Consider the following 24536-nt stretch of genomic DNA (forward strand, 5'->3'; position numbering starts at 1 on the left):
TACAAAGTGACATATATAAGCAGATGCGTCACTTTGAAAATGCCTGTGCTACATTAAACCTGCGTCAGGTATAATGTATGCCGGGTGGGCGTTCCCACGTGATAAGTCTCATAGAAGTGGCATCGGGAAATCTAACTGATTTCACTGCGCCACTTCTAGGACGCTACTGCATCACAACCTTACGCCTGCCTCACAGCAGGCGTAAGGGGGAAGCAGGGCACTGGGACTAGGCCTCCCCCAGGCATTGTTGGAGTTGCGTCATACTTATGACAGAACTCCAGCACTGCATTGGGTTTTACACCAACAGATGCGTGCCTGTCATTCCTTGCAACATGGTGCGCTGTACAATAAATAAGGTGCATCCATCATGTCATAAAGGAGGGCGCACTGAAAAGTGTTGCATCTCTGCCTTCACGCAGCAATGCAACACTTTTCATAAATGAGGCCGTTTTTAATCAGCACTTAACGTACCTCAGCGTAATTGTTAGAACCCAATCAACCTGTTGCCTTCCTCCCTTCTTCCTTCTTCCGCACACCTCCTGCCGTCACATCTCAACGACCCCTCACTCCCACAACAAACACCACATTTCCTTTCCGCTCAGGTGCTGTACCGGTTAGTTCGATTTAGGGCCGCCCCTGTGCACATACAACCACCTGCTCAAATTAAACACTGTCTTGGGCTAGCGATTACACTCACCTTAGCTGTCCGCGATTGTGCCAAGGAAGCAACTCACCGTATTTGCGTCAGAGTACTGCTGTTTTACATAGCTTATTAGCTCCAACAGTCCAACATGCTTCACAAATTGCTGTCAATATTGAATCACACTTGTATTAATCTTAAAGCTATCAACCAGAATGTTTGTAGAAAATCAGGAAATGGAGTGGGAATGTCCTGTTGGCAGCGCATATGCTGTGAATAACATATGAAACAACATTTCTTGCCGAGATCTGAACAGCGTCTTTGCTTGCCAGCTGATAAAAGGGCCGTCATTTTACTCTCATTTGAAATGATTAGAAAGATTGCTGCCAAATGGAAAATGGTTCTTAAAATATTAATCCACCACCTGCAAGTGAGACCTCTTTACTTCCGAGGCCTGCAGTACGCTTCAGATGTTGACATTTCCCCTAGCGATTCAGCTCTCGCGTTTGGACGATGTTTGGCAGTTACTGCCGAGATAAGGGGCTATTTACATAAAACGAAAAGCACTCTGCCATGCCGGCTGCGTTGCGCCGGGATTAAAGTTTCAAGGGAGGGAGGGTTTATGTATTAGGTTACCATATAGACGTCGAGGTTTTATTAACTACTGTTTCACTCTTGCCAGATCTTAAATGAACGAGTTTCCAAAGAACTGGAGCAATTTCAATTGAAAAATACAAAACTCCACCAAGAGAACGAAGGACACAGCATAGCGAATGAGCAGCTTCTTCAAGAGAACCAGCAGAGGGCGTTAGAGCTCAAAGTAAGTAATACAATGTGAGGTTCGGAATGCTTTATCACCTAACGTGCGCTTGTTCTGGGCTATTTGCCGCGTACATTTGGGTATAAGAAAGAAGTTGTTTGCCCCTTTAACGATTTTATTGATACACTGTTGTCTTTGCTAATCAGCAATGAAGTATTACAGACGAGGTTCATTTAGTCTCCTGCACTGTGATTGTTTTTTATTGTTGCACTGTGGTCTTTGTTAATCAGCAATCATGTATCACAGGCGATGTTTATTTATTCTCCTGCACTGTGATTGGATAAGTGGACGGTGGAGTGTGGCATAGCTGGAGGTACCCTGAAGCCAACCCAACCCTTCATTCAGTATCCTGGCGTGGGTACCCTAGTTACTGTAAAAGATTTCCCTTGTAGTGAAAGAACCACACAGTTGGGCTAAACAAAAACAGACATGGGGCCAGATTTACGACCTTTCCATTTTGCCACTCTCAAATTGCATCGTTTTGCCACTCGCAATTTGCAACTTGCAAAATGTAATTTACAACAGTGTCTCAGACACTTTGCGATTCCCAATGGAGTCGCAAACGACCTGCCTCATTAATATTCATGAGGCAAGGCGCGCAATTTGCGACCTCATTTGGAATGGCCAGCACTCAAAGCTATGGTGGCCTCCTGGGATCAGCAGACCACCATGTCTGTGACTGTATTAAGAAAAAACAGTTTTTTTAATGCAGCCCATTTTTCTTAAAGGAAAACGTGATGTTTTTAAAAAAGAAAAATGAAACTTTTCTGATTCATTTTTTAAGACTAGGCAGTGGTCCGTATTTTTTAGGAGCAGGCAGTGGTCCCACGGACCACTGCCTGCTCCTAAAAAATATTTTCGTTACCAGTCACACAGGGGAAGGGGTCCATTGGGGACCCCTTCCCATTTGCGAGTGGCTTACTACCTTTTTGAAATGAGTGGTAAACGGCAAGTGTTTTGCGACCTCAATTGCGGTCGCAAAACAATCATACATTAACATGTGACTCACTATTTGGAATCGATGCCTTTGGCATGCCATTTCCTAATAGCGAGTCGTAAACCCTATTTTGCGAGCCGGTAATAGGTTACCGACTCGCAAATTAGGGTTTGCACAAAGGGCAGAATTTTGCAGTTGCAAACGAGCTGATTCCCCATTTGCGACCGCAAAAAATGGTCGTGCATCAGGCATCTTATGTTTTCCTACCTCTACAGGTGATTGGCCTTCTTGTGGTGAGGGTCCAGCATTCTGAAGCTCTGTATTACTGTTGTTGATTGAACTTTTATTTATTGCATTTTGGCGATATTAGGTAAGTCTCTGTCCACAAGGCACATAACATTCTGCAATTAACATTTAGAAGATGATCAGGACTCAGGCAGAGCTCCTTGGGTGGATACAAATCAGCCTCCGAAATCCTTGTCCATGAACTAGAGCTAGAGGTCTGGATTCCATTAGGCTCTCAGCATCATAAAACCTCTGTCCCCCAAATCATTCCCTCAAGGACCACATGAGGCCATGGATTGGCCACCACAAAGATGGTGTTTTCAAACGACAAGCTGGTACTGCCCTAGACCAGTCAACAATTAGCTGACAACTTACCCACGTGGCCATAGGCGTACCCCTCATGTCACTACTATCCAAAGACTTAAACAGAGAACCAGTCCCCAAACTTCCTAAACTCTGAACATACTCAATTTCCCCATCGAAAGAGGGGCTTCCTGGTGAAATTAATGAGGAGGCTAGTCAAACTCGCAACTAGTCCTTAAAAAGAGTAGCCCAATTCGCTTGCCATTCACGAGCTTGCTTTCCTCGTTTAGCTTTGTATGATGGCCTTTTGGCTACGCAGTAAGGGTGTACTATCAGGGCAAACGTCACATCACAAGTGACACACCCATTCTCAGATCAGAGGGGTGTAAATTGCATATGCTGGTTGACAGGTCCTTGTACATCGGGCCATTATGCATTCCTCTGCTCTTATAAATACTGGTGGTCAAGTGATTGAGAAAAGCCCTCGTTGCATCTCCAGCGTCCAACTACTGAATCCTCTTTAATGGGTCTCCCCTGCCCAGGGATTCCCTCAGCCCTCCCCAGTGGTCTCGTGGTTAACCCAAATTTGCTGCTTTATCCCCTCTTCGTCCCAGTATTTTCATCTGGGGTATCCCAGGTGACCAGTGAATGTCCCTTTACATTGCGCTTATTCCTCAATTTTACAAAGACATCAAAAATAAGTTATCCTATGAATCGTTAAAAGGAAGGTAAACATCCCTGAAGAGGCCTACAGTGTAAATATATACATCTGAGTTGCTGGTTTCTCGTTGCAGCAAATGTTTCCTCAGTTTTACAGTGCAATTGGAGTAAGTCAGTGGCCTGAATGACCGGGGATGGAGCGTCCTGGGAAAGGCACCTAACAGATGGAAAGCTGGATAATGGAATGTCTTTTAGAAGCGCGTGCAGCACACTAGGCTTCTGCACACACCCCTGTACCTCGCCATTGATAAAAAATTCCAGAATATTTACAAAGATAGGCGCTAAATCGACCGGTACTGTCGGAATGTTAGTTCAGTTATCCAAGAACAAATGGAGTACAGTTTATAAGTTTCTTGAGCAAGTTGGGCATTGCTACAGTCCTCGATCTGGGATCCCATGACCTCCTGAGGGATTTCTCTTCATGAGTAGGGGAGTCATTCAGAGGGGTGCACAAGTATTTAGTAGGCCTGGGCAGAAAACTACGATACGCTCGCGTAGTTTGCGCATCTATGCGCTACACGAATTGCTCGTAGCACAGTACAAAAATGTGTAGCAGGCATTTTTTGCTTGCTCGCGGTCCTCAACGGCAAGTTGGCGACCGCGAGCGAGCAAAATGACATCCCCGCGAGACATTTTCCTCGGTCGCGATCAGCAACATCAAGTTGCCGATCGCGAGCGTGGAAAATAAACCTCCCGGCGAGATTCTCAATGCGGGGAGGTCAGGTTTCTCATTGCGAGTGGTCGCGTATGCTCACGACCGCTCGCGATGAGAATCTACCAGTCCGCGTTGAGAAAACTGCAGCTTGAGTACAAATCTACTTGAGTGGCAGAAAACGACCGCTTGCACTGTGCAAGATGCCGTTTGCAATGATTGCGCAGCGCGGAAAGCATCCAGCACTGTGCAATCATTGCGAACAGCATTTCCCTACCGCACTACGCTGTTCGCGTAGTGCTACGCATAGCTCGCGTAGTGTGAAGTGCACTTCTCGTCGCTACGCGTAGAGCTATGCGTAGCGCTACTACGCGAACTATGCCCAGGGTTAGTTAGTCCAGTGTCTTGTTAGCACGCGTTCTAAAGACACTTTTTTATTTAACATATTTTTTTAATGTGGACCAGGACAGATCAAATGTAGGAGGCATGAATAAGTGTGAGCGGCTCTTAAAATATGAATCAGTGATCCTTCAAATATTTCTCATACATTTTAGCTGCTGATCAGAGGCATATGCACCGAAGCCCTAGAAAAGTTTCTTATAGGGAAGCATATAGATCACCTTCCAAAACCGATGCTCAATGTTACTGAGTTGAACTCCACCAGGGAGCCATACTTAATTGTCTGGATAGGCTAAATGGACAAATGGATTCACTTTTGCAGAATACATTCGCTCTGCTAATAGGTTAATGAATAATACTATCACGCGAATTGAGGAGGATTTGTGGGCCAAATATACTAAACCCAGGTTGCAATTTACCACCTGTAGTTTGCAAACTAATCTATGTGCAAATAGTACGGGTCTCAATCCAACCCACCTCACCATTACCCACAGGGAAGGTGTCCTGCTTGGGTCAGCAGACCACCATGTCTGTGATTGCATTTCAGTGAGAACAATCTCCTTAATGGTAACAGGTCTGCATTTGATGGAAATACTTCCAAATATATTTTTTTCACAGTCACAAAGATGGAAAGGGTGCCAGGGAGACAGACCCCTTCCCCTTTGCGAGTGTGTTACCACCCCAACTTGGAGTGGGTAACATCGCAAGGATTTTTTCAACTGGATTTTGGTCACAAAACATGGATACATCACGTTACGAACTGCTATTTCGAAGGTGTACCCAAAACATGCCTCTTTCAGATGGCGTTTCATAATGCATTCTTAAACTAATTGAGCAATTCGGTAACCAAATCGCTAAATGTTTTTTTTTTTACATGTCAGTGAGCAATTTAATGGTTGTAAATCCTGTGATTTACCCAATCACAGCTGTTTGCCACTGATAAATGGCTTTGTACATCTGACCCTGAACCCTGATTTAGGTCTTTGACCCTTGGGGAGAATACTGCTCAGTAACCTGATTGTTGATAGTGGTAATACACCATTTTGGTGGCAGTAATGTCTGAATTACTTTTAACCTCCTTTTTCAACTTCTGGATTGTAGGTGATATCAAAACCCTATTGCTTTGTTTTAATATTGTTCTGAATTTGAATGGTTAACAACAATCTGAATCTGATTTGCAATACATTGTTACCCTTGCTTACAGCGACTCAGTTAACTTTTAAGCTTCATTATACTTATTCATTTTTAGTTGTCAGTCGGTTAAGTATTTTAACCTTGTGGCATTAGAAAACATAATAGAAGTAATTCTTTGTTATTGACGTTGTTTCTGATTTTGCAAAATTTTGTGATGACAGACCAAAGAAGAAGAAGTAACCGTAATGCGTCAGGAGATTGGCAAACTTTCCAAGTTGAGGGAAGCAATCCAGAGGAAGTACCGTCTGCTGGAGGACCAGAAGATTGAGGTGGAACATCAGAGGGAGACTCTAAAAAACCAAATCACTGGTCTCGAGAGGGGTGAGAGTACCTGCATTGTGTTTTTCTTTACTAAGCATTTGCTATGTGCATGTACTGACTGGACTGAAGAGCTCTGACGGTGGAGTTGGGGGGACTAGAAGGGGAACTAGAAGGATAGGACAAAAGGGAGGGGGCAACCATGATTACCTCCAAGTCCCTCTCGCTTATCTCCAAAACGCAATGAGGCCCCTGTGCTCGTAGACCCACCCCCTACTAAAATAAATAGGCACAGCCCCCTCCACAACACCTGTTCTTTTAAGTCTGTAGACACAGTGGGGAGGGCGCGGCGCGCTTGCTCCTGATGTTTCTTTATTAATTTTTTTCTTTGGACGGTGCTGGGTGCTGCTTTTTCACCGTGCTGGGCGGTGTGTTGGTTCTGGCTGTGCCTATTTTTTTGTGCATGTGTTCTGGTTCGGGCGCTCATTACCCTGTGCTCTGGCGTACGTGATGACCCTGTTTTTGGCCGCGCGGTGCCGGCGGTCACAGTGGCCAGCTTCTGCTTTCTCCTCTGGCTGTCCTTTCAGGTAAGAAGGGGAGTGGGTCTGCCTAGAAGCAGTGGTTCGGGTATCCTCCCTCGTTCCATATCTTGCTGGGCCGGAGATCGGCGCTGCTTGCCTCTGGCCCCCTAGTGGGCGTGTGCCAGTGCTGGGGAGTCTGTTTCCTCTGCGGGGAGGCATTCCAGTGTTTTGGTGCGTTCATGGTTACCTGCCTGTTTTCGCCCTGACCGGAGGTCAGCGGTGCCTTCCTCCGGTCGGGGTTGGGCGTGGACTGTGGTCTAGGCTGCTTCTGCCGGTTGGAGGTTTCCTGTGCCTTTCTCGGTCCGGGGTGTGTGTCAGCCTGTGTACTGGCTTCACAGTGGGCAGTTGGGGGCTCTGCTGCTGCACGTGTCTCGCCTACGTCCAGGGTGTAATTTAGGTTTTCTCGTGCGCTGAGTGTGCGCTTGTTGATCTGCGGCACCTCTCTGTTCCTGCTGGCGCTGCTGTTGGGGTCGGCTGCACAGTTTTGGCTTCTTCCTGCCTGCTGGTTCCCTGTCAGGGATAGAGGGGGATGCCTGTCTCATTGCTTGTATTCTGTGGCCAGGGGTGCTGTGTTCTTTATCCTGTGGGCGATGGGGGTGGGGGAGAGACTGCATCTATTCGCGGTGCGACAGACTTCTCCCTGGCTTTGTGCTGGTTTTGTTCTATCGGCTGGTGATCGGCAGTGCTGGGGTGGGGGGGCGTTGTTGCTAGCATTCAGCTTGCCTGTCAGTGGTGTTCTGGGGTGTGTAGTGCCTTCTCCGGCCTGTGTGGGCGTTTGGGGCTGGGGCCTCTGGGGTTGGCTCTCGTGCCTGTGGGTCTGTGCCGTGCGGGCCTACTTGCGGCCCTCTGCTGGGTTTCCTTGTGTGCTGCTCCTGTCTCTTGCTGGGGCTTGGCTTTCATGCCGGGAGTCTGTCTCCTGCCACTGGGGTTTGTGCTGGCTGGCTCGGTGTCTGGTCTTTGATGTCTGTTGCCTTTGGCGGTGGGTTTCCCGGGCCTCCAGCTGGTCTGCCCTGAATTACCTGCTCTTGTCTGTTCTCTGAGGTTGCGTCGGCCTAGTTAGTTCCCGCATGGGAGGCCTCCAGGTGGGCCTGGTGCTGTGGACTCTACTCTGCCCTAGGCGGAAGGGGTTGTGTTGCTGCTTTTGGCCTTGGGTCTTGCCGGGTCGCCTATATGGCTTTCCCTGTCCGCCTGATTTTTTCTTCTGGACTTCAACGCTTTCCTTCCTTGTGGGAGCTTGTCCTCTGGCCGCGGCTACGTAGGCTTCCCTATGTCGTGGTTGTGCTTTCTTCCTGGTTCTGGCGATGCTCTGTTCCCCGTGCGGGTTCGGCTATGTGGTGATTCCTGAGTTTTGGGGCCTCCTTTGCCTTTGGGCTGTCCATGGACTTGTCGCTACGCTTCGGTGCGGTGCTCTAGCTGCGGCTGGTTAGGCACCTTGGTGCGGGTGCTGCTACCTTTCTGGCCCTTCTGTTTCAGATGTTGGGCCTCTTGACCTCTGGGGTGGTAGTCTGTTGGGCGCAGATGCGGTGCTCCTTTCCGTAGGCCCCTCCATCCCTCTTGGTTGGACGTAATTTTTTGTTTTGGGTATAGCGGTGTGTAGGAAATGGGACCCCCGGCCGGCCAGGGCTTGCGCCACAGCCAGTCAGAGACCACCACTCCTATATAAAGTCGACCCCTGCTCGCCCTCTAGGTAACGCGGCGCGGGCAGTCAGGCCTATCTCGGAGGACATGTGTGAAGCATTTGCGCACGCACCCACCAACAACAACCTCCCGGGCCCCCCCACAAAAGGAACTCCACACCAAGTATATATATGAAAATAGTCTTTGTATTACGAAGGACACATAGGAACATACACCTTACAAGGGGCTCGAGGTACGGCAGGGGTTACAAGGGTAAAGAACAGGGCAGGGCCAAGGGGCCCCTGCCAGGGGTAGGCACATGATCGATCTAGCATTAGAACACATATTCACTGGGAGCTTCCTCGGACTAGGACTAGAACACATAATCACCAGGAGCTTAGCATAGAATACGTCACGCCCCGGGGTCTCATAGAACCAGCAATAGAACTCACTCTAACCAGTATAGACATACATGAGGCAAGGTTATACAGGAGGGAAGGAATGGCAAGGTACAGCACACCACAGAGGCCCCCATCAGCAGGGCAACACATAAGAATTCCTAGCAACACTTTGATGATAGTCAGTAGCGCCCCCTAGGCCAGATGGCCTTCCTGAGGCAAGGGCGCCTTAAAGTCTCGATGTCCATAATGGGCTGCAAGGGGCCCGGGGCAAACCTAAACGTGGCAGCGGCCCACTAAGTGCTGGGCCGCTGGGGGACTTGGACATAGCCCTGCAGGCTTGGGGGGACAGGGGGTAATGGTGGAGCCTCTCGCAGGGTCAGGGACACGTGGTGGGGCCACTCGGGGCCCAGGCAGGGCCAGGGACACGTGGTGGGGCCACTCGGGGCCCAGGCAGGGCCAGGGACACGTTGGAGCCTCCTCGGGGCTCAGGACAAGAACTGTGGGCAGGCGGGGCCCCCCCTCGGGGGACCCGGCATCAATGGGCGCCCCCGGGGGCCGTGACGGAGCCTCGAGGGCTCGGAGGGTTAAAACTGTGGACGGAGCCCCTCGGGGCTCAGGGGGGTAAGGTATGGCCCAGCGGGGTCCCTCTCGGGGGACCCGGCATTACTGGGGGGCCCACGCGCCTCTAAACACATGTTTGCCCACGCGGGAGGGGAGGGGAGGCCACCGGCAATGTGGCCCGATGCCCCGCCTCCCCTCCTGCCTCACTCACCGGTCGGCGAGCGCGTCGGTCTCTCCCGCTCTCCGGGCCACCCTCTCGCTCCTGGGGGGCCCCGGGGGGGGAAGCAGCAGTCTCCTTGGTGGGACGCAGGGGCGCGGAGTAGGCTCCCGCCGACCCCTGCCTTCTCGGCTCTCTCCGGTCGTCCTTTCAGCTCCCCGGGCCGCCGGCCAATCAGTGCGCGGCCCGGGGAAACGTCATCAGCCCAGCCCGGGCCGCCAGCCAATCAGAGCGCGGCCCGGGGGCGGGCCTCGCGAGGGGTCCCGGGCTGCGGCGGTGAATACCAGGGGGATTAACGAGGAGCCTCGGGGCTCGCTCGATAAATACAGCGAGGTGGGGGCAAGCGAGGTAGGCACTCGCTGGGGGCTCGGGCCCCTCACACGAACAGGGCCATTGCCGGGTGGCACCGGCTGGTGGAGAATGGCGCTCCCAGCGCTAGGTTCAGAACGGCAGCGCCTCGAGGCGCTAGGACAGCCGGATGGCGCTAGCAGCCGGGAGGAAGCGCCTCAAGGAGCTAAGACAACAGGAAAACGCTCCCCAAGCGCTAGAAGCAGGAATGAGCGCCCCCAGGGCGCTGGGATAGCAGGAAGACGCTCTCAAGCGCTAGGGCCATAGAAATCAGGGTCCATAGGAAGTCCAGGAGTTCAGGGGGAGCACATCAGCTCCTAGAAGGGAAAGGGGAACATCAGCAGTTCAGGAGCAGGGCCGGGCCCAGGGAGGCCAGCCAACCCTGAGCCCACGCAGCAGCACGACCCAGGTAGGGACCCAAGCAGGAAGAAGAAGAGAGAGAGAAGAGGGCCCACCCCCCTTTTATACAGGAGCTCCCTTTGTCTCCAAAAGGGGCAGGCAGGGAGAGAACCAGCCAGAACTGGTTATAAGGAATTTCATGCTACTGGCCAGGCCAGGGGCACTGGACGCACCCTAGGGGGTGGAGCCAGCCTGGTGGGGAAGGCCCAGCCGGCTTCAGCCAATCATACACCAGCACACCTACTGCACACATGCACCAAAGTCTAGAAGTGGCACTTCCCTTCTGGTCACACACATGCTGCATACATCATCTTGTAGCATTCAACCTCACGAGCGCACACATACCAAACACGACCCGGCACGCCCCACGCATCAGGAACTACCAGAGCCACATACATTCCCCATGCATTCCTATGGGAGGCAGGTCTCTCTCACCACACACACACTCAGAAGGGGAATCACCATTCCCCGGACACATATAATAAGCACCAAACTTCAGGGGCGGACCTACCAGACGGGCCAAGTCCAACACATGCCCCTCCCAGCCCAAACGCAGGGCAGACCAATCACTACCGTGATGGACTTCCCTGCTGCAGGGCGATAGAATTTGGACGCGGCCCGCACCGCCGGACCGATAGACATACACAGACTAAAAATAATAAAAGTTAAAAAAATTAACAAAAAAAATGAAGACATAGGCCCAACCAGGCTACCCACCTGGTACTCCTGAGTTGTCCATGACTAGGACCAGGCCCTAAGCCATCCAGATACCACTGGTCCCTGCTAATCCGAAGTGGGGGGTGGTAACCCCGGGCTCACAATAGCCCTTCTCCACTCCCTTTCTCAGGGTAGCCACGACTACCACTGTTCCTTCCACCTAGGGTCCGCACCCTCAGGCTTGCCAGAGGTCACGGGCAAGAATGCCCCACCCTACCTCTACTTCTGAGGTTCCGCGTTCTCCCAGGAGAAACACCCTCAGAACACACTTTCCTACCAGTCTTGGAACTTCCTCCCTCCACTGGTCTTCCACCTGGGAACTAAGCGTTCAGCTCTCCCCAAGGCAAGCCGCGGCAGCGCCAGCAGGTCTTCCTTGTCCGGGATACAACTTAACATACATTCAGCCAGGGCGACACCTGACGCCTAAAACACAACAGGGATACCACTTAAGATAAATTCAGCCAGGGCGACACCTGACGCCTAAAACGCAACAAGATGAGTCTCAGTGTTCAGCTCTCCCCAAGGCAAGCCGCGGCAGCGCCAGCAGGTCTTCCTTGTCCGGGATACAACTTAACATAAATTCAGCCAGGGCGACACCTGACGCCTAAAACACAACAGGGATACCACTTAACATAACTCAGCCAGGGCGACACCTGACGCCTAAAACGCAACAAGATGAGTCTCAGTGTTCAGCTCTCCCCAAGGCAAGCCGCGGCAGCGCCAGCAGGTCTTCCTTGTCCGGGATACAACTCAACATAAATTCAACAAAACGAGCCGCTGCAGCGCCAGCAGGTCTCAACGTTCAGCTCTCCCCAAGGCAAGCCGCGGCAGCGCCAGCAGGTCTTCCTTGTCCGGGATACAACTTACCATAAATTCAGCCAGGGCGACACCTGACGCCTAAAACACATCCAGCGGGAAACGGAACACATGATGCGTCAAACACATTCAGCGGGGTAAGGAAGGACAGGATTATCGGTGATTCAGCAAGCTCCCCATCCCAGAGAACTTACACTCCATTACTCCGTGCACCTCAACATTCATCCACACACCGTCCCCTAGACTGGTAAGACAGTTTTCCACCGCCCCTGATTCCTCAACCCGACCCTCGGGGCACAGGTACCATTACTCTAGGGACAAGGACCCTTCACATTTGAACACAATTACACAACCACCACTGGATCCCACCCTCCTGGTGAATCCAGAAAACCAAATTACACTAGGGAGATGATTTACCCTCCCAAGCTAGGGGCACCTAACTCACAGTGCATACGCACACATTTTTCCACAGAACGGACATTTTTAGCAACCTGACCCGACCCATGTGGCACAGGTATCATTACTCCAGGGAAGGGACAGGGACCATGCACATTGAACACAATTACGCTGCCACCACTGGATCCCACCCTTCTGGTGAATCCAGAAAAACCCATTGCACTAGGGAGTTGATCTACCCTCCCGAGCTAGGGCCACCTAACCCATAGCGTACCAGAATACATTTTTCACAGAACAGACATTTAAGTAACCTCTTAAAAACAATAATCTCCTTTCTTTGCGACCATTTACAATGCAGAGTTTTGTAGGGAGGCCAGTTATCGTTGTGGTACTGCGCAAACACAAGTCCGGATCCCACCGCTAGCCACCAGTGTAGGAAATGGGACCCCCGGCCGGCCAGGGCTTGCGCCACAGCCAGTCAGAGACCACCACTCCTATATAAAGTCGACCCCTGCTCGCCCTCTAGGTAACGCGGCACGGGCAGTCAGGCCTATCTCGGAGGACATGTGTGAAGCATTTGCGCACGCACCCACCAACAACAACCTCCCGGGCCCCCCCACAAAAGGAACTCCACACCAAGTATATATATGAAAATAGTCTTTGTATTACGAAGGACACATAGGAACATACACCTTACAAGGGGCTCGAGGTACGGCAGGGGTTACAAGGGTAAAGAACAGGGCAGGGCCAAGGGGCCCCTGCCAGGGGTAGGCACATGATCGATCTAGCATTAGAACACATATTCACTGGGAGCTTCCTCGGACGAGGACTAGAACACATAATCACCAGGAGCTTAGCATAGAATACGTCACGCCCCGGGGTCTCATAGAACCAGCAATAGAACTCACTCTAACCAGTATAGACATACATGAGGCAAGGTTATACAGGAGGGAAGGAATGGCAAGGTACAGCACACCACAGAGGCCCCCATCAGCAGGGCAACACATAAGAATTCCTAGCAACACTTTGATGATAGTCAGTAGCGCCCCCTAGGCCAGATGGCCTTCCTGAGGCAAGGGCGCCTTAAAGTCTCGATGTCCATAATGGGCTGCAAGGGGCCCGGGGCAAACCTAAACGTGGCAGCGGCCCACTAAGTGCTGGGCCGCTGGGGGACTTGGACATAGCCCTGCAGGCTTGGGGGGACGGGGGTAATGGTGGAGCCTCTCGCAGGGTCAGGGACACGTGGTGGGGCCACTCGGGGCCCAGGCAGGGCCAGGGACACGTGGTGGGGCCACTCGGGGCCCAGGCAGGGCCAGGGACACGTTCGAGCCTCCTCGGGGCTCAGGACAAGAACTGTGGGCAGGCGGGGCCCCCCCTCGGGGGACCCGGCATCAATGGGCGCCCCCGGGGGCCGTGACGGAGCCTCGAGGGCTCGGAGGGTTAAAACTGTGGACGGAGCCCCTCGGGGCTCAGGGGGGTAAGGTATGGCCCAGCTGGGTCCCTCTCGGGGGACCCGGCATTACTGGGGGGCCCACGCGCCTCTAAACACATGTTTGCCCACGCGGGAGGGGAGGGGCGGCCACCGGCAATGTGGCCCGATGCCCCGCCTCCCCTCCTGCCTCACTCACCGGTCGGCGAGCGCGTCAGTCTCTCCCGCTCTCCGGGCCACCCTCTCGCTCCTGGGGGGCCCCGGGGGGGAAGCAGCAGTCTCCTTGGTGGGACGCAGGGGCGCGGAGTAGGCTCCCGCCGACCCCTGCCTTCTCGGCTCTCTCCGGTCGTCCTTTCAGCTCCCCGGGCCGCCGACCAATCAGTGCGCGGCCCGGGGAAACGTCATCAGCCCAGCCCGGGCCGCCAGCCAATCAGAGCGCGGCCCGGGGGCGGGCCTCGCGAGGGGTCCCGGGCTGCGGCGGTGAATACCAGGGGGATTAACGAGGAGCCTCGGGGCTCGCTCGATAAATACAGCGAGGTGGGGGCAAGCGAGGTAGGCACTCGCTGGGGGCTCGGGCCCCTCACACGAACAGGGCCATTGCCGGGTGGCACCGGCTGGTGGAGAATGGCGCTCCCAGCGCTAGGTTCAGAACGGCAGCGCCTCGAGGCGCTAGGACAGCCGGATGGCGCTAGCAGCCGGGAGGAAGCGCCTCAAGGAGCTAAGACAACAGGAAAACGCTCCCCAAGCGCTAGAAGCAGGAATGAGCGCCCCCAGGGCGCTGGGATAGCAGGAAGACGCTCTCAAGCGCTAGGGCCATAGAAATCAGGGTCCATAGGAAGTCCAGGAGTTCAGGGGGAGCACATCAGCTCCTAGAAGGGAAAGGGGAACATCAGCAGTTCAGGAGCAGGGCCGGGCCCAGGGAGGCCAGCCAACCCTGAGCCCACGCAGCAGCAAGACCCAGGTAGGGACCCAAGCAGGAAGAAGAAGAGAGAGAGAAGAGGGCCCACCCCCCTTTTATACAGGAGCTCCCTTTGTCTCCAAAAGGGGCAGGCAGGGAGAGAACCAGCCAGAACTGGTTATAAGGAATTTCATGCTACTGGCCAGGCCAGGGGCACTGGACGCACCCTAGGGGGTGGAGCCAGCCTGGTGGGGAAGGCCCAGCCGGCTTCAGCCAATCATACACCAGCACACCTACTGCACACATGCAACAAAGTCTAGAAGTGGCACTTCCCTTCTGGTCACACACATGCTGCATACATCATCTTGTAGCATTCAACCTCACGAGCGCACACATACCAAACACGACCCGGCACGCCCCACGCATCAGGAACTACCAGAGCCACATACATTCCCCATGCATTCCTATGGGAGGCAGGTCTCTCTCACCACACACACACTCAGAAGGGGAATCACCATTCCCCGGACACATATAATAAGCACCAAACTTCAGGGGCGGACCTACCAGACGGGCCAAGTCCAACACGGTGCTATACCTTTTGTTGTTGGGTTGTTTCCTGACGGGTTGGCTGTCCTTTTCCCATTTATTGTGAGTTTTCCTTTGGTCTGCCTCTGTGTCTGCATTGGGGTGCTTGCAGGCCTGGTGCTGTTTTTTTTTCTGGGGGTTTTCCCCGGTTGCTGGGCATCTGTGGTGACTGCCAGGTGGTGTCTCATGCCTGCCCTTCTATGTTTCTGCGCCTTGGCTGTTCTCTGCTTCCTGTGGGCTGTGGGCTGTGGCAGTCGGTCCCTTTGGGGGCGGGTGCGTTCCTGCTGGAATCTCTTTTTGGTGTGTCTGTGGCTGTTTGGCATGTTGCACCTCTCTCTAGGGGCTGCTCTGTTGTGCGGTTTCTCCTCCTTGGATCTGGCGGGGGTCTCTGCCTTTGGCTTCCCCTGCGTGCTAGTTGGTGGGGTGTTGTTGTTGCTTCTTCATGCCTGGTTGTTCCATCTGGTTCCCCTTGTGGGCTGCTTCTGGTTCTGTCCTGCAGCTCTTTTGCCTTCTGTTTGGTGAGCGTTGGTCGGTTGGTTCTTCGTTTGCCTCCGGTTTTGTGCCTGGTATGCCTAGCTGTGCCAGTGGTGCATGTGTGCCGGTTTCCTTTGTGTCCTGGGGGTTACGTTTGCGGTTCTTGTTGGGGGTGTCTGTGACTTCCTCCTTGGCTTTCCTGGTGCTTCCATAGGCCGCAGTCTTTTTTTTCTGTGGGAGGGGCTTCCCTGGTCCTGGATGTTCTCCTCTGGTTTGGGTACTCTTCCTCTCACCCTGTCTGCTTCAAGGCCTGGTGGGCTGGGTTTTGTGCTTTCTGTGGTTCCATTTGGGCTTCGCCCTCTTTGGTTCCCTGTAAGCTTTGTAGTCTCCCGTTCCTGAGTGGTTGGGGCGGCTCAGTGGCCACATTCCTTCTGCTTGGTTCCTTCTTAGCTGCTCTTGTTGCCATGGATTCTTTCTGTCCTTGCGGGTTCATAGGGTGCCTGCGGCGTCCTCCTCTGTTGTGTTGGCATGGTGTTTCCTTGGGTTGCTGGTCGGCGGAGGTGCCTATCCCTTGTTCCTTTCTTCATCCTTGGGGGTTCCTGGCTGTTTAGTTGTTTGTTTTCCCAGGTTAGCTGGATTGGTTGCCCACCTGGTCCTGTTGGTTCTCTCCCGGTGCCTCTTCTAGCTGGCCGGCATAGGTCCCCTGTTTTTTTCCCCAGTGTGCAGTTTCCTGTTCCTTCCTTCTGTCGGGCGATTCCTGCCGGGGTGGGGTCGGCAGCTGCTTGTCTGCCTTGCTGCAAGTCTCTTGAGCTGTGCTCCTGGCTTGGGTTGTCCGGTGGGCACCTGTCCTGTGGCTGGTTGGCTGCAGGGATTCCTCCTGCTGGGGGCTTGCCTTTACCTTTTGTGGATGTGTTTATACATCCGGGGCTCCTGGCTCTTCCCCTCTCCTGTTTTCGGTTGCGCCCCTGCTTTCGTACCTCAGTGGGCCGCCTTGGTTCCGCCGGGTTGGGGGGGGTAAGGGTGTTTGCCATATGCCTCTGGGGTGTTTTGTGCCTGCATTCTTTTTGCGGGTTGCATTCCTGCACATTTCCATCTGTCAGCTTCTTCTGCAGTTTTTGGGGTTCTCTCCCCGGTCTAGGCCTTCCCGGTTCCTGCCGTTTGGGCTGTCGGCTGTTTGTGGTGGTGGCCGGGGTGTGGGTTGCCCTGGTGGGTGTTTGTGCTCCTCTTTTCAGCTGTTCCTCGTGTTTGTTGGGGGTGTCGGTTTGGGCGTGGTTGCCATGGGTTTTTTTCCTTGGCCTGCAGGCCTCTTGGTGGCTTCCCACTGTTGGCCTTGTTCCAGGGTTCTGATTCTTTGGATTGGGCATACTGGTGCCTCAGGCCTCTCCTTTTCCTTTGATTCCTCTGTTGTTGGAGTTGGTGTTGGGTCTGGGGTCTCCTGCTCTGTTGATGGCTGTGACCCTTGGGTTTCCTTTTCTCCTGGTGTCCTCTCTGGGGTTTCCCGGGTTGTCTTCTTGCAGGGGGGGGGGGATGGTGGCTGATGGTGCCATAGTCTGTCGGCTTCGTTCGCCTCCTCTGTGCGTGCTCCCTTTGGGACTGCCTGGTCTTTTTGTGCTCTGCATTGGCTGTTGGTTGGGGCTTGGTTTGCTTGTGCGCGCATAGTTCCCTTTCCTTTTCTCTACCTCCGGCCCTCCAGGCTGGCTTTTGGGCCTTTGCTGCCCCCTTACTGGGTGTTAGACTTGGCACCATTGGCATGGGTCTCCCTTCCATTTTTGTGCTGTTGTCTCATGTGTTTTTGCAAGTGTTAGATGCTTTGGGCACTGTGCCACTGCTGTCCAGTGCCACATTGCAAGTGATCCCTATTGTGAATTAATATATTAATTCTTGATACCATGATTGGCTGATTTGGTTTACTTGTCAGACCCTAGTACAGTGCACCAGGAGTGCCCAGGGCTTGTAAACCAAATGCTGGTGGTGGGCTTGCAGTACTGGTTGTGTCACCCACAGAAGCAACCTTGTAAACGTGTGTCTAAGGCCTGCCCTTGCAGAGCCTGTGTGCAGTCTGGTACTGCCATGCTGACTGGGCAAGTGCACCCACTTGCCAGTCGCTAACCCTTCCCTTTTCTTCATATCAGACACCTCTATGGTAGACCCAAGGGCAGGGAGCATTGTAAATATAAGGTAGGAAATGCCCTGGTGTGTGTGGCATGTTCTAATAGTTTGTTACAGCCATTTTCATTTTTTACTATTGCAAGGCTACTTTTTCTCCATAAGCCACAATGGGCAGTTAGAATATTACATTTTATAATCCTAACTGACTCAGGGAACATGGTAGAACATCGAGTTTAGTATGCCTAAACTCAGAATGATAAAATAAATCTTTTAGTGAAGTTGGTTTTAACATTCTGTGTTTGAAAATACCAATTTTAGAAAGTAGGTATTTTCTTGTCTAACTATCCAGGCCTGCCTCTGCTAGGTTGTGAATTCCTTGTCTGGAGTTTAGAGTGACTGGGCTGGTGGATTCCAGGAGACAGAATGAGTCAGCCCTGTGGGGAATAGAGAGATCTGCATCTAGATAGGTGGGAGGAGTTGCACCTGGGACCTGAATAGGGCTGTGCTTTTCCTCCACAATGCTGGCTCCACTTCCTGTGGGCTCCTGTGGGGCGTCTGATGTTTCTGCCCTGCACTGTGAAATGAAGGAAGGAGTCTCGTCAACAGAGTGTTCCAAAACTGATTTGGCCTGGGCAAAGGCCCTTCTGCCCTCAGAGGAAAAAGGATTTTGGGGTATAAATATTGGGACCCAGATCCCAAGAAATTAGTTCACTTTTGGACTACAAGAGGAAACCTTTGCTGAGGAGAGGAACCTGAAGAAACTGAGGAGAGACTATCCCTAAGCTGAAGTGCTGCTTGGGGGATTGGCATGCAGTGGTTGCCTGACTGCCAAAGAAAGGAGAAAGGAAGTTGTGTGCACTTTATTCGACTGGTGAAGGATATCCAGGGGCTTGGAAAAGAGCTTGCCCCCTGACCGAAGTCTCAGGACCACTAGACTTCAACAGCCTTTGTGGATTGCTGCTGGAAACGCTGTTTCAGTGGCTACAGAGGCAGGGAACTGTGACCGACCCGGTGTCCTGTAGGCACTGCATTCAACAACGTCCGCATTGAACAATGCAAGCTCTGAGCTCATCGACTCCGTCCTGACACCGTCATCGAGCCATTGCCTGCACCGTGACTTGTGGACACCGCGACGTGCAACGCCTCTCTACACCAAATCGAACTGTTCTGACCTACACAATCACTGTTGCTGACTTCGAGTCCTGTGAAGGCATCGGAGTTGGGCACCACTCGCACACTTCGCGTCGCACCGCCCGACTTGTACCGCTGTCCGGACTGATCGACGCCAGCTCCCGAACTCCGGTTCTGTGTCCGCACCACAAGGTGCAAGCACCGCAACAAAGCACCGTCTCGTCCTGCAACGTACGCCTCGGACCCACTGACTCTGTCAATGGGCCGTTGCTGCACCGCATTGAGGGACAATGTGTCCTGCAATGCTTTCTTTTCTGCAATCGTGACGAATGCCGGAACCGGCTCGCAAGCCCATGCCTGCAGCATCAAGTAAAGGTACTGTGACCGACTTTGTCGACATTTGATTGGGCCCGGACCAATGCTGTTAGACTCTGTGTTATTTCAGCAACGCTGTAGTCAGACAGGGCTACTGACTCACACAAAACTTTGATTTAAGCCTTTTTAACAAGAACTCTTGATTTCTATTAGTATTGTGGATTATTTTTGTTGTTTATGGTCTTGTGGTAACTCAATGTAAAAGATACTTATTTTTATAAATATACGTGTGTGGTGTCCATTTGTAGTGTTGTCACTTGATTACTGTATGTGTTCACAAATGCTATACAAACTGCCTCTGAGATAAGCCTGTCTGCTTGTGCCAAGCTACAAAGGGGGTGAGCAGGGGTTATTTTAAGAGTGTACCCCCTTACCCTGACTAGAGGAGAGGGTCCCTATTTGTCACAAGTACCTACCAATTCTAACATTGGTGGTCAGCGGTGAGGATTCTGGACTAGCATTTGTGACTCATATACAGTGAATGGTGAACACTACTTAGTGAGTGCAGACCATAACTCAACCATGTACTTCTGATACTTGTTTTTGCCAGGGATCTCTATTTTTGCAAAGTAATGCCTGGTTCAACCACCATGGAAACTGCAGCATCCATTGCATCTGTTGACTGTGATTGGGAGGAAGAGAAAATAGAAAGCTACACTAACAAGCAGCTCAAGAGCTTCTGCAAAAAGTTAAACATTTCCATGACCGGACTCTCCAGAAAGTAGCATTTCCAAAAGGAGCTGAGGCTCTTGGTGTGGCAAGGAATGCCTCTGGAGATGGGAATGAGGAGGAGAAGGCAGAGCAGCAGCTTGAAGGACCAATGGGCCCAGTCGGGAGGGGTGCAAGCTCCCCGTTGAATAGTAGTGTTTCTGAGGCCTGTCCCCAGAAGAATTGGCAGACAGGAATGAAAACAGGATGCATGAAATGGCGATGGCCAAACTCAAATTGAATGGGCAACTGGAGTTAGAAAGTAAGAAATTGGCTCTGAAGGAAAAGAGATTGCAGTTTGAACTTGACAACGTTTTGAGGGAGTTTGATTTAAAGGCCAGGAGCTTAGAGATTACTCCCTCTGGTGGCAGCACACCACCAGTGCCTGTGGAAGCTAGAGTGTATGTCCCCAAGGATGTGGTAAAGGAATTTTTTAAGAATGATGATATTGGACAGTGGTTCAGAGCCTATGAGGAAGCCATGTCTTCCCACCGGGTCACTGAGAGAGATTGGGGAGCGGGGTTGTGGGAGCGGTTCCTTAGTGAGGGGTAGGACACACTGCTGGACTTGACTTCTGAAGTCCATAATTCCTATAGCCACATGAAAGATGCATTAATGACTAGGTATGGTTTGACCCCTGAACTCTATAGGCAGAGGTTCAGGAATTGCAAGAAGATAGAAAACAGTACCTGAGTAGAATATGTCACTTTCTTTTGCAGAGCATTGGATGGTTGGTTGAAGGGCAGCAAAGCTAATGATTTTCAAGGTCTCTTTGATCTGATTGCATTGGAGCACTTGTTCAATAATTGCTTTCCAGAGCTGCGCCAGCACCTGATTGATAGCAAGCTGACTAACCCTAGGAAGCTTGCTGAGGAGGCAGACCGCTGAGTGAGCACCTGGGTCCACAAGGAGACTCAGAGAAAGGTGGGCAGGGTCCCCAGCAGAAGAGTGGGGGGGGGACAAGGGTAAACAGAAGGAGTTCCATAGAGGGCCCCAAAGTAATTCCCCAGGTCAATGGCAGCCTTTAGGGGTGCTCAAGAGGACCTGGAGCCTGAGAGGGAGGCCCAGGAGACTGCCTTAGAGAGAAGAGGCAGGGGGTGTGGGAAATCGGCCCCCGAAGTTCCCACGGCCTAGGAAGAGGTAGACCCTGAGGGGGATGCTCTGGAGGCTACCGAGGTACAGGTAGCTGAACTGGGGGACCTGCCTGAGATGACCCATTGGCAGCAGAAAGGAGGCCTCTCTAGGGAAGAATTCTGCCGGGAGCAGAGAAAATGCCCTTCTCTTGAGGGCTTGTGGCAACAGGCTGCAAGCCAGGCAGCAGGTGATCAGTCTGGATCACATTGGATCTACTGGGAGAACGGTCTCCTGTATAGTGAGCCTAAGGTTGCTGAGCCTGGGTCAGACCGTGTGGTCAGTAACCCCTTTAAGCGAGTGGGGATTGACATTGTGGGGCCATTGGACCCCAAGACAGCCATGGAAAACAGGTTTATCCTGGTCTTGGTGGACCATGCCACCCGGTACTCGGAAGCCATGCCTCTGAGGACAGAGACGGCCCCAGTGGTGGGACAAGTACTGATGGGAATTTTCTCCCGAGTAGGATCCCCTCGTGAGGTAGTATCTGACAGTGGGACCAACTTAATTTTCAAGTATATGAAGTCCCTGTGGCAGGAGTGTGGGATAACTTACATGTTCACCACTCCTTACCACCCCCAAAGAAATGGGTTGGTTGAAAGATTCAACCGAACCCTAAAGGGCATGATTATGGGTCTTGAGGAACCCATGAGGCATAAGTGGGACGTCCTCTTACCATGCCTGTTGTTTGCATACCGTGAGGTGCCAAAGAAATCTCTAGGGTTCAGTCCCTTTGAGCTTCTCTATGGACACCCAGTCAGAGGACCTCTGAGGCTGGTCAAGGAAGGCTGGGAGCAATCCCCCAGGACACCTCCCCAGGATGTATATAGCTACATGCTGGCCTTCTGGAACCAGACTCTGAATTTCAGACAACTCGCTGAGGCGAATCTGGAAGCCAGCCAGGAGGAGATGAAGCGATTGTATGACCAGAATGCCACTCTGGTAGAGCTTCAGCCTGGTTTGAAAGTGTGGGTCATGGCCCCAGTGGAGCCCTGCGTGCTCCCAGATAAATGGACCGGACCATTGAGGTTGTGGAGCGCAAGAGTCCAGTTACTTACTTGGTGGACTTGCGGTCTCCCAGGAACCCCTTGCGGGTCCTGCATGTCAAATGCCTTAAGCCCCACTTGGAGAGGTCCGAAGTGGGCATTCTCCTAGCGACAGATGCTGGAATGGAAGAGGAAACTGAGTCTCTTCCTGAACTCCTGTCTGCCACAGAGCATTTTTGGGTCAGTGGATGGTGTAAACCTCTCTTCCACCCTGACCCCTGAGCAACAGAATGAATCCCGCCTGTTGCTGGGACAGTTTTCTAATCTGTTCTCCCTGGTCCCTGGTATCACAGAGTGGTGTGTCCATGATGTGGACAGAGAAGACAGCTTACCTGTGAAGCATAAAACTAACAGGATAACTGACAGGGTGAGGGCTTGCATCAAGGAGGAGGTCTCAAAGATGCTTGTGCTATGGGTGATTGAGTCCTCTAGCAGTTCTTGGGCCAGCCCAGTGGTCTTGGTCCCAAAGGCTGCAACGCCGGGTGCCACACCCGAATTTGGTTCTATGTGGACTACTGAGGGCTCAATTCGGTCATGAAGACGGACTCGCACCCCATCCCCAGAGCTGATGAGCTCATTGATCGGCTAGGGGCTGCACGGTTTCTCAGCAGGTTTGACTTGACACCTCGGTACTGAAGATCACCTTGACTGATGGGGCAAAGGAGAGGTCAGCATTCTCCACGCCAGATGGGCATTTCCAGTTCCGGGTTATGCCCTTTGGGATGAAGAATGCCCCTGCCACCTTTCCGAGGTTGGTCAACCAGGTGTTGGTTGGACTGTAGGACCTCAGTGCCGCCTACCAGGATGACATCGCAGTGCTCAGCACCAGTTGGGAAGAACATCAGCTCCACCTTTGGGAAGTGTTGTTGGCGCTGCGAAAGGCAGACCTCATGATCAAGGCGAGTAAGTGCCAGACTGGGCAGGGTTCCATGGTGTACTTGGGACACCAAGTTTGAAGCGGCCTGGTGGCATGCCTACAACCCAAGATTAAAATCCATCCTGGCTTGGGAGCCCCACAAAACCCAGACAGATGTGAGAGCTTTTTTAGGACTCACAGGGTACTACAGGAGGTTTGTCAAGGGGTATGGCAACATTGTTGCACCGTTGACAGAGCTGACTTCCAGGAAGCCCAAGAAAGTGATTTAGACTGACACCTGTCAGAAAGCTTTTGAGGCTTCGAAAGCTGCCATGTGCACGGTGCCCGTGCTCCTGGCACCCAACTTCTCCAGAGAGTTTATCGTTCAGACGCTTCAGAGCATGGTGTGAGGGCTGTTTCATCACAGATGAATGAGGAGGGCCTAGATCAACCTGTAGCCTTCATCAGTAGGAGGTTACTTCCACGGGACCAGAGGTGGAGTGATATTGAATGTGAGGCATTTGCTGTGGTCTGGGCAGTGAAGAAGCCGAGACCATACCTGTGTAGGACTCACTTTCGGGTTCAGACAGACCACAGACCCCGCATATGGTTAATGCAGATGAGGGGTGAGAATCCAAAGCTGTTGAGGTGGACCATTTCCCTACAGGGTATGGATTTTACGGTGGAACACAGCCCTGGTACAGAACACGCCAACGCTGATGGTCTGTCCAGATTTTTCCGCCTTAGTGATGAGAACTCCCAGGAGGTAGGGTAGTTCTCCCCACATTTCAGCTGGAGGGGACATGTGTTAGACCTGGCACCATTGGCGTGGGTCTCCCTTCCATTTTTTTGCTGTTGCCTCATGCGTTTTTGCTGGTGTTAGATGCTTTGGGCACTGTGCCACTGCTGTCCAGTGCCACAGTGCAAGTGCTCCCTATTGTAAATTAATGTATTAATTCGTGATTCCATATTTGGCTGATTTGGTTTACTTGTAAGACTCTAGTACAGTGCACCAGGAGTGCCCAGGGATTGTAAACCAAATGCTGCTGGTGGGCTTGCAGTACTGGGTGTGCCACCTACAGAAACAACCTTGTAAACGTGTGTCTAAGGCCTGCCATTGCAGAGCCTGTGTGCAGTCTGGTACTGCCGTGCTGCCTGGGCAAGTGCACCCACTTGCCAGTCCCTAAACCTTCCCCTTTCTTCATATCAGACACCCCTAGGGCAGGGTGCATTGTAAGTATAATGTAGGACATGCCCTGGTGTGTGTAGCATGTCCTAAGAGTGAATTATAGCCATTTTCGTTTTTCACTATTGCAAGGCTACTTGTTCTCCATAGGCCAGAATGGGAAGTTTGATTATTACATTTTATAATCCTAACTGACTCAGGGAACATGGTAGAAATTCGAGTTTAGTATGCCTAAACTCAGAATGATAAAATACTTATTTTAGTGAAGTTGGTTTTAACCTTCTGTGTTTGAAAATACCACTTTTAGAAAGTAGGTATTTTCTTGTCTAACTATCCAGGCCTGCCTC

General features: G+C 52.2%; 1 protein-coding gene across 1 annotated transcript in view; it reads left to right on the forward strand.

Moving 5' to 3' along the window:
• The window catches only part of CFAP58 (cilia and flagella associated protein 58), a 674866-nt gene that overhangs the window by 338937 nt on the left and 311393 nt on the right, over positions 1-24536 (forward strand). Inside the window, exons 6-7 of the mRNA XM_086922755.1 lie at positions 1323-1460; positions 6112-6271. Coding sequence (XP_086778881.1) covers positions 1323-1460; positions 6112-6271 — 298 coding nt within the window. The remainder of the gene's footprint in view (positions 1-1322; positions 1461-6111; positions 6272-24536) is intronic.

The sequence above is a fragment of the Lissotriton vulgaris genome, chromosome 5 (assembly GCF_964263255.1).
Source record: "Lissotriton vulgaris chromosome 5, aLisVul1.2, whole genome shotgun sequence".
NCBI classification, from domain to species: Eukaryota; Metazoa; Chordata; class Amphibia; order Caudata; family Salamandridae; genus Lissotriton; species Lissotriton vulgaris.